The sequence below is a fragment of the Sinohyriopsis cumingii genome, chromosome 4, assembly GCF_028554795.1.
Source record: "Sinohyriopsis cumingii isolate HCF-2022 chromosome 4, ASM2855479v2, whole genome shotgun sequence".
In the NCBI taxonomy this organism is placed as follows: Eukaryota; Metazoa; Mollusca; class Bivalvia; order Unionida; family Unionidae; genus Sinohyriopsis; species Sinohyriopsis cumingii.
Window position 1 is genome coordinate 7,700,451 of NC_142964.1, and position 14,441 is coordinate 7,714,891.

A 14,441-nucleotide genomic window follows, 5' to 3' on the forward strand; every position below is an offset into this window, starting at 1 on the left:
TGTAAGCGACCTTACATCATTCCTGTTAACTCTCACGGGGGTGGGGTGGGGGCTCTCAAATTTTGGGTCACTCCACGCTTATCTCCTGATGTCATAATATCAACCGATTTTGGCAGAGAACTCTCGATTATTACATTATGTCTTCAATTTTCATGTCTCCTAAAAAAGAAAATTTCAACATAAAAAAATATATTGTATGTATTCCATGGAAGCCATGTTATGTTGTATCACCTGTAAATATTGTTGTGATGAAATAATTACTAGAAAGAATTCGCTTCACTAAATAGGATGTTAAGTTTAAACATTTTTCACATAAATTTATGATTTTTTTCATCAACAACAATACATAAATCAGAAAATAAACCAGAACAAAAAATAAACAACAATAAAATTGTCGGCAATTAATTTCAATCCCAAGAATGATCACAGTGAATGCTGTAGCTCCATTTGCTATGGCTCCATTCCCAGCATTTACACTGTACATTATAGTTCAGCCTGGTCTCCAGGGTAAATTCAACCGGCCTGCGAATTATAAAGTCTGTGTTTACCTTTATTTAATTTTTTGATGGGGAAATCAGAAAATATGCACATGCAAAATAATAACAAAATCATTAATAGTACTTGATAACAGTTTAATAAGTGTGGGGTCACCAATTGTTTTTTTTTACATGCATATGTCGTAGGACACAGAAAAAAAATTATTTGTTCATGGCCTAAGATTTACAGCATTTTACAGTAGTCAACAAAAAGACTTAAAAACTCTCAAGTTTAGACATTGGCCCGCGTATAAGCCGACCCTACCTTCTTCCAGGTCTTTATTTTTTCCTAAAGTATTGGGCTTATACGCGAGTATATATGGTAGATGTCTTACTGTTATGATATGACAGAATCCTGTTTATTTTCTGATCAAATAGATCAAGATCATTGTTGCTCAAAGAAAAATGGGTTTTGAGAATAGCTTTTGTTCTAAAGTAAGTTCCTTGACCAAATTTTTGGGTGGCGTGCATTTAGGGTAATCAAGACACATGGACAGTGTTGGTTCAGGGGTCTAAAGTTTTGAGGTCATGGTAATTGTATGTGTAATAGGAAACTAATGGTATGTGCATGTTAAATTTAGTTTAAGACCACATACCATGAGCTTTGGTCCAGGTGATTGGGAGCTACTTGTCAGTAATCTTCAGATTCATCCATACCCTTCTAGTGCCTAGAAAGATGTATTTTAAATACTTGGTAGGTACATGCTGTTAACATTGCTCTTATGTTTATTTTACTGTTATATCATTCTGAAGAACTACTTTTTATACACTAGTACAGACCATTGAACCTATCAGTGTTTATAGTATATTGTGGTTTTACATTTTCATTATTTAAAGAAGTGTGATCGTATATGTGTGTGGATGTATGAGTGATATAATAACTCAGTTCTTACCTTATTTTATTGACCACTCCAGTGGTCTAGTGGTTAGAGTATCCAGCTTCGGATGTGGGGGGGGTTGCGGATTTGAGCCCCATCTGAGCCATATCAAAGACTTTTATAAAAATGGTACTAACAGCAGCCTCACTAGATGCACAGCATTAAGAGGTTAGTGTTAGGACTGGTTGGCCTGGTATCAAGATAATGTGACAGGGCATGACATGATGCTACCTGTCTGCAGCATGATTCCTCAGTGCTAGGTATCATTATGAACTGCCACACTGCAGACATCGTAGCGATAAGACTGAAAAATTGTTAAAGCTACATTAAAAATCCAAATCACACACACAACCTTATTTGCTTCATATTCTGTATATTTTGTGCTTAAAGTAGATACATGTATATTAATAATAAAATCTATCTTTGTGTTTATGATTTAGGTGAAAGAGTTCTTTGCTTCCATGGACCTTTACTTTATGAGGCAAAGGTGAGTATTTATTACATGCTCTTTTTTTTCCATTAACTGTACCTTGTCAGATTCATGTAGTATTTTTCCATATTAGATGAATTCATACTGCATGACACGTGTGCTGAAATTAGTATAAGTGTATCAGGAACTACTTTGTAAACTAACATGCTATTCATCCATTTGAAAGCAGAGATGATAAAGTCAATGATGTGGATGAGTTTACTGAGTCGCAAACGAAACTTTCCAAAAGCAAACAAATGAACATGATATTTGCAATGTCAGCAACAAATGTGAGAGATGCAGTGATTGGAAATACCAGTCGGATCATTCATACAGTTATTTAGGAGACATATTTGTAACGTTTTGCAAATACTGTAGTATGGTTCATACTATGACCAGTGCTTTCTAGGGTTTATAACATTAACATTGAAAAATATATTGAGGCATACCATTGTACAAGTCAGTCTGAATACTAAATTTGAGAAAAAAATGCAGCTGAAGGTTTTGGCCAATTCACGCTGAATGGATAATTGCACTCACTTGACAATGAGTGAAAGATCAGATTTAATTGTCAGTGGTTTTGAGAAAGCTGCACTAGTTTTAATTCAGCAGTTTGGGGATTATTTAGCTGAAAACCATGTGTGAGCACCATGAGACTTGATTGACACGATGTTGATACAGTGGCTTTGTCCAAAAATCTGTGAAGTGTGAGCTTTAATACTCTGCTGTAATTAGTGTATATACATAGTGTTTCATTGGATTAAAAATGAAGGGATAAAATGAAATGTGCTTTCGGAAGGATTTAAATGTTTCACCAACAGTTGTACTCGAATGAAGGATTGATTTGAATAAGTATTAAATTGAATTTTCATATACTGTTATTTTGTATTTTTTCTTTCATTTTCAGTGTTACTATTTTTTGAATGTTTAGGCTTTTTCTTCATTTTCTCTCTATCCTTACTTACCTCTCATATCGATTTAAGGCAGTGAGTGTAAAATTACAGCTATCTGATACCTTATTGAACGAGTGCATTGAAACAGTATAAAATAATTTATAATTCTTTTTTCAAAGGTTAAAATAAAAAATAAAACAAACACATGCAAAAGCTAATATTTAATTACCAGATTACAGTATTGACCTTGATTTATCAAATACTAGTAGCTGTGTTAATCTCTAGGAATGAAACATTGTAAGAAAATGGTGGGTGTCATCATCTTACGTGGCTAATTTTTTGTTGGGGATTTAAATTCCTGGTTCGGGGAAACAACAAAAACCACAAAAATGGGTCCCCCTCGTAAATTGATGATACTACAAAAAATGTATCAGTTTCAAAATGGAGAACCCTGTGCATAGATGAATATTACATGATATCAATATATGGTAAACGATAATCATTCTTAACTGTATTGGCTCAATAAGAAATTTTACAATGCCATTAAATAGTTTGACTTGTAATTTTAAAAAAATTACAGAATAAATCATTTAAACATTTCTGGTTATGAATCAGTCAGTCATACATCAAAGAAAGTTGATGGAATTACTTATGTCAAGCAATATGTTTTTTGTTTTGCATCTGTCTGCACAACTTATGGTGCAGTTAGTGCATTCCCATGTTCTCCATACATGGAATATTTTGTTTTAATATGGCTAATTTACAGGTAAACATGCTTCAGTATCATTAAATGTGTATTATCTATATATATTGTGTAATGGAAGTTTTCACCTTATGATATGTCTCATATCAGGTGTGAGCTTCGGAAGTTCCAATACACAGCCCTACATTTGTTGAAATTCATGTCCTTCTTTTCCAGTTTGTACAAATATTAATTGCAACTTGACTTTTCAAGAAAAACATTTCTTTGTTTCCAGTGTGTCAAGCATGAAATAAAGGACAAACAGATTCGCTACATGATCCACTACAATGGGTGGAACAAGAAGTAAGATTGTTTTTCTAGTTTGGAGTTTTGAAAAATGATGATCTATTATGAATGTAATCTAAAGATGATTTATCATGTGTGTAACTTACATATGATCTGTCATGAGTATAACTTTAGCCTTGAAGACTTGCCATTGTTTTGTTTTTTCATTAACTGGTAATTAGTTATCAATTTGACCCTTTTTTTTGGTATTGTAAAATTTGTGAATATAAAACAAAATTCATCATCTTTCCTGATTGATTTTCTACACTGAATGTTTTGCAAAACCTTAAAGTTGACAATATATTTAAGGTTCATTTTAGGATGCACCATTGTGCCAATGAGCCTTCATTTTCATCTTAAAATGCAAAAGCAAAGACCCATGAAAAACAAGAGTAAAGATTGTTGCTGTTGATTTTAGATTCAGTTGAATGCATCCTAATCTAACTGAATAGAATGTGTTCATTGACTAAAACAAGAAAACCCATGAGACGATGTCATTCGCTGACAAAAATGTCTTATTGATTTTGATAAGCTTGGGCACTAATGAAGAGCACACGATAGATGATCATTGATAAAAACTATAAAAGAAAAGATGAAATCTTCAGTGAAAACACTGCTGTCTTTACTTCCATAGTTGTGCACAGGTAGGTAAAAATGTAGACTCAAACGTCAAAATAATATCTAGAGGGACTTGAGAGATACAGGAATGGCTGATAATCACATGTGCTTGTGAAGTGGATTTATTCATTTCAGCAATATATATTCATTTTTCGTTTGTACCTGCAAGGTGGCTACTGCTATATCCGATTTAAAACCGGTTTTTACTTTTGCTGAGTTGGTAAGATATCTTCCAGACAATCTGGTTAAATTCTGCTAATTTAATACTGAAATTAATCATTTACATTTCTTTTTTAATGGTACATCAAGTCAAGATTGTGTCTTGTATGGTCATAAAACATTTTTATAAATTTTTATGAATTTATTTATGTATTTTTGCAATTACTGTACCATTCATTATCATCATATTTGATTTTGATCAGTAAGACCTGCCAACTCTTACGATTTTGCTGTGAGTCTTACAAAAATTGCCCTTAAAATACGGACTTACGGCATGCTAGTAAAAACTATGGAAAAATGATCGTTGCCAAAAAATCCGGATAATTGATTCATCCGTGTTTTGTTTGGATCCTGGTTTCATCTTAGAATTAGTGAAATTAGTCAGGGAACCAGACTGACTTTACAGCAGTACCCCAAATGCTTTAAACTGCACATATTTGTTCATGCAAAGGATCTGCATGGTCAAACTCTTGATTATAGGATTTATTTTAATGGCGTCCGGAAAGCAATGCATGTTTAAGACCAGTGGGAAAATAAGTTTCTTGAAAAGTGTTAATAATCAACACAGAAGAATAAACAGGAGTAAACCTATTCTTATTAATAAAAGCTGGAATGGGCACAATTACATTTATTGGACATCACATGCCAATTTGAGTATGACTCGTGGTGGGAGATATGATTGCCATCGTCATGTGAAATGGAAAAGAATTTCCAAGAACTGGGTCAAGTTGAGAGATAGCAACAAGCTATTTTGTTGCATTGGGATTGGAACAATTTGTGCAACTGTACTAGTGGTAAATAAAGTCTACTTGTACTTTACAAACTTTTCAGTTGAACATAATGTTTATTGTCGATGTGTCAAACTTTTAATTACATTTTCCAGGTTTACAATAACAGTTATTGATATTTTGTTACACCTTACTGAAAACTGGTCAATCTTATGGAAAAAAATCAACTGCCTTACTGAGACGGACTTGTCAGAGTTGGCAGGTCTGGGTAACATTCAGTTTCGCCAGCTGTGTTAATGAACTATTACACTTCTTAGCTGTTTTGATAATGCAGTTTACCCATTCCTATGGAATTCATAGCGAACAACATTACTGACGAAGCAGGCTGACCAAGCCAATCTGGCCATGATGCTGGATTGACAATTCATAATACAATTACCCAGCAGCATTTAAAAAAGAATTGGCTGAAACAATGATGCATGCCAGTGATACTTCATCATTTCCCTTTGATGATGGTGATGAAACAAAATGCAATAACATGCTGATCCAGCAGTGGAATGAATAGAATTTATCGCAGCGATAGAGGAAATATATGGGATATTGTTGCAGGTGGAATGCCATCTTCCACCCTCAATCCATTTTACCTACAAGGTCAATACTTTGTAGCTGTAGATGATGATGACATCATTTTGTCATTCAGAATCTTGCCACAGTAGTTAAGGATTGCAGAAATTACTGGGCATGAGATGGGATGATTTCTGACCAAAAAAAATGTTCACAGGCAGACAGAGAGGAGAGAGAGAAACACTGTTTCTCCTTCCCCCTGCCATCCATTAATTGTAAGTGATACACTGTCACCCATACCTTCTGTGACCCTGCTGAGGTGCCATATTACTTTCTTTCTTTTGGACCAACCACTCTTACTAAACAATGGGAAGTCCAAACAGTGTCAGAGGGTCTCCAGATGTTGTTATTTTAACCCTTTCACTTCATTGCCCAGCCTTTATGAAGGAAGCTCCCAAGTGATCTCAAGAAGACAGTTTAGTTTTTCTGCTTGTGAAATGGCAGTGTGAATGGTACAAAATTGTTCAACAATTCTGGTTTTGAAGTCCAGTGGTACTTGAGACCTGTGATAGAGATGCGATGAGTACATGATCAGTCCAATGCATACTTTTATATAGGTCTTGTCTATGCCTTTGGGCTTCACTGAGTTCAGGACATCCACCAAAGCAATGTGGCACTCCTGCGGATACAGAAAAACTTAGATAAGTTTTGATTTTGGTTCATTACTTCAATCACATGGTGAATAATCAATGTATAGATGTCAGACCATGTCCCTTTTGGTCCATCCAGGTATCAAACCATTAACACATATCAACTTGGTGTCTTCCTTCCGGTCATATCTTTCATCTGTCAGAGCTGGTATTAACCAAGATATTGAAGTTCTACCTTCAAAATGATGTTACACCAAGCCATAACCCAGTTCAGGACATCCTCCAAAGAGAAGGTGGGCATTCCTGGATGACACACTAGAAAAACTTTGGGTTAGTATTTTTTTTCCATGTCCACTTCTAGCTCCTTTCATGTCCTGAATAAATAGGAATTTGGAGTTTCAATCATGTCATACATGGAGGTAAAAGCTGAAGATCTTCCATTTTGAGGAAATCATGTGTCATCGATGACTTGCGTCACATCTATGATATCACACCACTCTCAGCACCCATTCTCCAATGGCGAATTTCTTTCTCATAGGTGTTGCTCTAGAGTTTCTTATTTTGCATAAGGCTAGAATTTTAAAGAAAAAGAATTTTCCTGGCTTTCCTCACTGGTTATACTGGCTATTTAAAAAAAAGATCTTGTATCTCTTAGGTATTATTCAAAGAACCTTTAATTCCCATTATTTTGGTGTACTATTGATGGATATAATATGGGTTATAGAGTGTATTGCATGGCCTTACTCCAGGTGTGCACCTTTCAAAAAACTGCTATCTCCACTTGGTCATTGTCACTTCTTGTACCTTGAAGGTAATTGTAAAAAAAGAGAGCTGATAACTTTTTGTACATTTTATATATTTGATAGTTTATCCATTGCACTTTCAGAAGCTGGTATTGTCTAGTTGGACAAACTTCATTTTCCCTATTTTAATAGGTGCTAAAGATACTGTACTTTAGACTAATTCAGGCTGATTTTTTTTAGTACAAGGGAGCAGTCATTTTATTTAGCATTGTGCTTTGATCATGTACAATTTCCATGAGTACAGTATCCAAAGAAATGTCAGCCACCTTATAGCAAAGTAGCATAGAGGTATGCCAACATTCTTTCCAATGTGCATGTTTCAAATACAAACAACTTCACCTTACATACATCACTCTCTCAAAAGTACATAATAACTGGTGAGCGCCCCCTAATGGCAAGAATGTAGCCCTATCACAATCAAGATATACTGTTCCTTGATCATAGAAAGTTCAGAATTCATGGAAGGGACTGTTTTGGCCACAATAGGTTTGACATATCATGCTCACTCACACTATATCCCATCTATTAACTCATCTAAGTTTGAGCCACTGTTATCCCTCCCCACTGACATGACTTGCAACTTAACATGCAGAGTAAGTGTGCTACAAACACTTCTTCCAAAGAAAAACTTGCTATTACTAGCCAGCCAGTAAGAACTATTTGTTCCCTTCTTGATCAGTTTGTTGCAGGAAGCAATCTGCAGGACCCAGTAAGTACCCTCAGCTGTTAACTGAGATGTGAAAGACTTTTCCTACCACTTAAGGCAGGAATGCATGACATAATTCCACAAGCACTGACCCCTTGACTAAAGGGAGTTATTAAATCAGTGTACTCAGAACTTTCAAAGGATCAGGCAACTAATGAATATTTCACCTACTGATATATAAGCAGCTTCCATGAGCCTGACCTTTAATGTAATTCTTATTTCAGGACATAGCAGAGGCAGCAAGCTGGCATACCCATTCTGCCACCTCTAGCTTCTAGCATCAAATGGCCTTTTTACGGTGCTTTATCTCATTGAGTTAGTGGTTACCACTCGCCATTCATGAGAGCACAACCTTGACCCAGAAATGGCAATAATCAAGTGCAGAATACCATAGAGATCTCCCATGCACATATATAAACAAATTGTCTCTTGTGCCAAACTGACATTGGTAGTTCATATATTTAGTAGAGCAAGCATGTTCCTGAGTAACACAGGTAGAGGTAGAATGCTCAATATTTCCTACTCCTCCTTACAAGTTCTCCTGATGTAATGTGGTCAGGTAATGAATTTGCCAGAGAAAGCAATTTTTTTAGTAAATTATGTTTCTTCACTAGTACTTGCATGATCACATTACAAATAATCTATCCCACCCTTCCATTCAATGTGAGCATCCTATAGAATTTTGTTAAAGTTTAAAAGTGGGTGTAAACTGGAAATACTGGTAGCCACCTAGTAAGTAGAAAGGGGAGTAAACCATATGAGTTGTTTCCCTTTGTCTATATACATGTAGACGTGAAGTTGTGTATAGGAGAAAGACAAAATACTTAAAATTTGTGTTTTTGGTTGAGTTGTTAAAAATAAGATCTGTGTGTGACCATAGTAGACTACATGAAACAATGTGCAACAAATTCAGGTAATGTATTTGTAACTTCCACTCCTTTTTATTAACATTATTAACTAATAGATACAGTTATTGTCCCAGTGTAGCAGGATTATATATTTTTATATATTATATATTTTTGAATTTTATATATTCATGTTTTAATTAGGCAGAAATGGGTATTGTATTATTTTATATAATTAATCAGGAATTGTCCTGGGCTTTGCCAATGTCGCAAATTGCAATTTTTTTTTCTTATTGGCGACAAGATATACCCTTTGGCGAATTTTTTGTGACAACCTTTTTGGCTGTTTAATTTGTACAGACAGTTATGGTTTTGGAGTGGAGACATTCAAATGGACCACGAAAGAAAGCCACAAACTTGGATACACAATGCTTTGTTGTTGTTGTAGGGTTTAATGCCATATTTCAGCACACGATAGGCCATACATAGCGGCCAGTATTAATGGTGGCAAAAAAACCCAGGAAATCCCTGGAAAGAACCACTGGCCCACGAGAAGCTACTGGTGATACACAGTGCACTGGAATCTGTTACATAAACAAATCTTTTGTTCATATTGACAAACCCATCTTTACAGTGCATTGTTACATCATAATCCGCTTATGTTGACAGCTGGCCTGAGTACTGTATGCTGGGATACACTCAGACATTCTACCAGACTATAACTACAATTGACCGACCTCTGAAGACGTGAACAGAAACAGCTACAATTAATTGAACAATGGCTAATCCTTCTGTTTTTTTTATTTAAAAAAATACCAATAAAATAGGTTTGCTGAAACTTCAGAGAAAACTGATTACCTTTGTAGTACCGATTGCTGTGTATAAATACAAAGCAAATGGAAAGAAATCTCAATCAGAATTATATACTGTCAACAGTGCAACTTTATCATGGGTAAATGTAAGTTAGACGTTGGGTGTCTGTCATATAAAGAGTAAGTTAACAAAATTAACAGCATTTGGATTTAGTGCAAATTCATCAGACAACACTGTCACTGAACCTGACAGTCCAGCATCATCTTCTTATAGTGATGTAGTAATGCTTCCAGTGCAACACCAACCACATCGTGATGAACAGGACAAAAGTTCCCAAAAATGTCTTGACAGCTCTAAACTTGGGCAGCCGTGGCTGAGATATGATAAAAAGTTAAACCAAATGATATGCATCAAGGCACAAGTCGTGAATTCATTTACAACTGGTTGTGATATTTTGAAGGAGCATGTCACCAAACATGAATCCATGGGGGGTAAGTAATATATGTTAATTTTGCTAATTGATCTATTAGTTTTGCAATCAATCCCGTGTTATGACTCCAGGGACTTAAACTACACAATTAGAAATAGCAAAACAAACAAGTTTTTCTTAATTGAAAATAATTTATTTCTCAAAATACTGGAGTGAAGGAATTATATTAACTTACAACATGGTGAATCAATTCCTATTTCCTAAAAGTCCTTTCAATTCCAATAGTTCCAAAAAAATCCGAATACGTTTTAATGAAAAATGCCCCTTCTGTGTTGAAGTTTCAAATGTACAGAAAAATTTTCAAAGAATTCAAATACTCATTGAATAAATTTAGGTAATACCGATCAGTTATTCTATGTGTCATGCAAAAAATAAATCTTTTCAAAAAGCAGGTTAGGAGATTGAATCCGAAAACATACAGATTGGGACCTACTATTGGGAAGTTATTTGAGGCATATTAAAGCATGTTTTCACTAAATATTCGCCAATTGTTGGGGTCCAATACACGTGAAATTCTCAAAAGACACGCCGTTTCACCCTGTGGAGTGCTTTATCCCACCCCAACATACCCCCATTTCATATTCTGGTCAGCTGTGCCCAAACTGCACAGTAGCTAAACATTAGACTCAAGCCTCTTCAACATACCTCAAAGAAACTGCCTGTTCTACAGTACATGAAAGTACTAGCAATTGATTGACAAATAAACAATGCCATTTTTTGTTATAACTAACAATGCTTAAAATGGGTGTGAATTTATGTTAACAGTTCAAATGTGGTCTCAAGCTACTATACGTGATAACAATTTCCCACATTTTATATCCCACTTTATTTCCCTATTATCCCACATTTTATATCCCACTTTATTTCCCTATTATTAACTCGTATATGCTTATAACACACTGTTTACTAAATAACATATTTATTGTGAATGAGTTTTTTGGGGCACATATGCTCTGTGATATGTTTCTTCATTGCTTTTAGTTTAATAATGGTAATTAATGCTTATATATTCGGTACATTAATGCTAGGTGTTGACTCATGTTAGTTTCATTGGTGGGAATGGTTATCCTAGTTTGTTTGTTGAGAAAAAGTCTACAGCATTCGGTGATTATTCTTGGGATTTCAGAAGCAATTCACTACAAGCAAAGCAAAACAAGTGCTGCAAAAAATAATTCTGAACTCCTGATTGATGGAGATGTACTTTAAAGCTAGCTGGGGGGGGGGGGGGGGGCATTTAATTCCTGAATGCATAAAATCGATGGTCGCATTATACGTCACTTATCTTACATTGCAAAGTAGGCTCATGGGGTTTTAGTATTAAAATGTCATTAACTAAAGTTCTTTACAAAACTATTATTTGGAAAATAATATACATAATACAGATTTGCTTAATACCTGATGTTTCTATTAAAAAAAGAGAGACTATAGATGTCAGAAAAGTATATATTTTACATTTGATAATGCGTTTATTTCAGGTAGCAGAAGTCATACCTATGTACTAATGTTGATGCGGGATGCAAAGACCATGGAAGTAGGGCAAAACAGTCATGTAATGATTTATTTTGTAATATTCTGTATTGCTTCTTAATAAAGTAAGAACTATTCCATCTTTTTACATTTTCATTGCCTATTACATTCATAGACTTGAAAAAAATATTCACTACTTGTTCTGGCGACATTTTTTGAAAATTGGTGACAAAATATTGAGGTTGGTGATTTTTTTGCCAACAACTTTTTAAGAGCCAGGACCATCCTTGATTAATGTTCATTGGTGAATGAAAAAAAGCCATTAGTTGCAGTTATTGTGATTTCTCATTTTACACAAATTTAGCCAATTAGGTAACCTTAAACCAGGATTACCTGTTCATCCTGAGTTGTTCTATTTTATGACGTGGTAAGTAACTTTCAGATCGGTTATTTTGCTATGTGCCTGTATAAACAGCATAGCATGAACAGCATATTAGTGGTAGTCATTCCATTAGAGCTTCTGCAGTGTGTTGGTCATTGAATTGCGGTAAGAAGAGTGCCTGAAGATTTTTTGCTTCTAGGATAAATGTGACCTGACTTTTGACCCATATGATAAGGTACTTAGATTTCATATAATGTAGTTAGTGTATCAGTGTTTTGTATGTACTCAGTATATTTCTCTCTGAAATGTATGTAATTGCCTGTTCCTTTATATTCCAATGGAGCTAATATATGTTGATATAAACGTTGATTGCTTTGTGTTTAGGTTTATTTGATTAACTATCTCTTTATATGGAAAATTAATAATATAAGAGATTGTAAGGCATTCATATTGAATGTACTCTAAGCAGAATCAATGCATACATGCAAAACAATAATGCGCTGATGACGGTATTGTTATGTATAGTTGTAGTAAATGTATTTTTATTGTATTTGCAGGGTGTCAGAAAGCAGGAGAAATGTATTTGTCTTTATTTACCAACCTCATGCACAACTAACCCAATTTCTTACAACAAAAACTGGACTTGTATTTTCTGTTTTGGAAGTAGAAGGCAAGTGCTGCAACACCTGCATCTCAGATGTACATACTTCCAATCACTTGACATGTAGTGCCATTTATCAATTGTAACCTCTTGGAGTTTCATTAGGAGGTAGATATTTCTTTATCCCTGTCTCATGCTCAAAGTGATCACAGTTACCCCTGTCTTTACCCCTGTCTCACGCTCAAAGTGATCACAATTATCCCTGTCTCATGCTCAAAGTGATCACAATTACCCGTCTTTACCCCTCTCATGCTCAAAGTGATCAGTTACCTGTGTCTTTACCTCTGTCTCATGCTCAAAGTGATCACAATTACCCCTGTCTCATGCTCAAAGTGATCACAATTACCCATCTTTACCCCTGTCTCTTGCTCAAAGTGATCACTATTACCCCTGTCTCATGCTCGGTGATCACAGTTACCCCTGTCTTTGCCCCTGTCTCATGCTCAAAGTGATCACAATTACCCCTGTCTCATGCTCAAAGTGATCACTATTACCCCTGTCTCATGCTCGGTGATCACAATTACCCCTGTCTTTACCCCTGTCTCATGCTCAGAGTGATCACAATTACTTTGTACATGATGTTAAACCTACAAAAGACCGGGATGAAACTCAGGCGGAAAGTGAATGTTCTAACAAAGAATTTGTCTTCACAGTGGTGGAAGACAGAGGAACTCAGGAAATCACTTAAAAGCTGAACTTCACTAAGATTGATAACTGATGTTGGATGGGCAAAAATTGTAGACTGACTTCTTCCACACTGTTACGATACATTTAGACACATCATCGTTGAAAATGGTACATTACAGGTGGCTTTTGATTGGGTTTTCATGCAAATAACATGTAAAATATACTATGTTTGAGCTATTTCATTATTCTGTTGTCCCGTTAGGATTATACTTTTAACCAATTTTATTAAATAAAGAACAGCATTTAGCCTAGGTTTTGTTAAACCTGACTGAAACAATGCTACCACTCGTAAACTACTTTGAGGATTGCCATGTAACATTACACACATTCCAAGGTACAGCTTGTCTTAAATGAAAATGGTGCTGCTTTTCTTGAAAAATCTATTAATTACCACTCCCCCAGGATGGATGGTCATACAAACATGGGGATTTCATTAAAATATTTCTTATGATGTCTGGTTGGTCCCAAATAAAAATTACATCCGCTATAGTCATCTTGAAAATCTTAGTACTCTTCCTGAATAAAAAGGTTAATTTGAAAACATTGTTTTTACTTAGAAATATGGGGGCCCCAAGTGGCTGAGTGGTCTAAAGCGCTCTCCGTTATGGATCACTGCCATCTCATCTCTGTCTGCGCAGGTTTGAGTCTCAGATTCAGCCAATGTGGGTATGTGAGAAAGCTTGCCAGTAGCTTCGCGTGGGTTGGTGATTCTTTCCGAGGTTTTCCTCGGTTCTTCCTCCACCATTAATACTGGCCGCCATGTATACCTATCGTGTGCTGAAAAATGGCGTTAAACCCCACAACAACAACAACAACAACTTAGAAATATGAGTTGGCTTCAGCACTCGGCAGTTAAAATAGAAATAGAAATGGCCTCATATTGAATTATTGAAAATTCTTGTTGTCCATTTGAGCATCAGTCCCATTAAGAGACTGCTGTTTACAAAACTTTTAATGTTAAACGTATGTGAAAGTTAGTGGCACTGAAGATAATTATAGTTAATA

General features: G+C 35.3%; 2 protein-coding genes across 3 annotated transcripts in view; both read left to right on the forward strand.

Annotated features, from left to right (window-relative positions):
* Positions 1-1,756: 1,756 nt before the first annotated feature.
* Positions 1,757-14,441, forward strand: part of LOC149800579 (mortality factor 4-like protein 1) — a 75,823-nt gene continuing 63,138 nt past the window's right edge. Inside the window, exons 1-2 of one of the 2 annotated variants that reach the window (XM_089954529.1) lie at positions 1,757-1,901; positions 3,754-3,821. In XM_089954529.1, coding sequence (XP_089810655.1) covers positions 1,812-1,901; positions 3,754-3,821 — 158 coding nt within the window. In that variant the 5' untranslated portion in view covers positions 1,757-1,811. The remainder of the gene's footprint in view (positions 1,902-3,753; positions 3,822-14,441) is intronic. The other variant, XM_089954528.1, reaches the window with a different exon arrangement.
* On the forward strand, positions 9,756-12,816 carry LOC149800580 (uncharacterized). The gene is made up of 3 exons (XM_089954209.1): positions 9,756-10,240; positions 11,715-11,788; positions 12,646-12,816. The coding sequence occupies exons 1-3, from the start codon at positions 10,033-10,035 to the stop codon at positions 12,814-12,816; spliced, it is 453 nt and encodes a 150-aa protein (XP_089810335.1). The 5' UTR covers positions 9,756-10,032.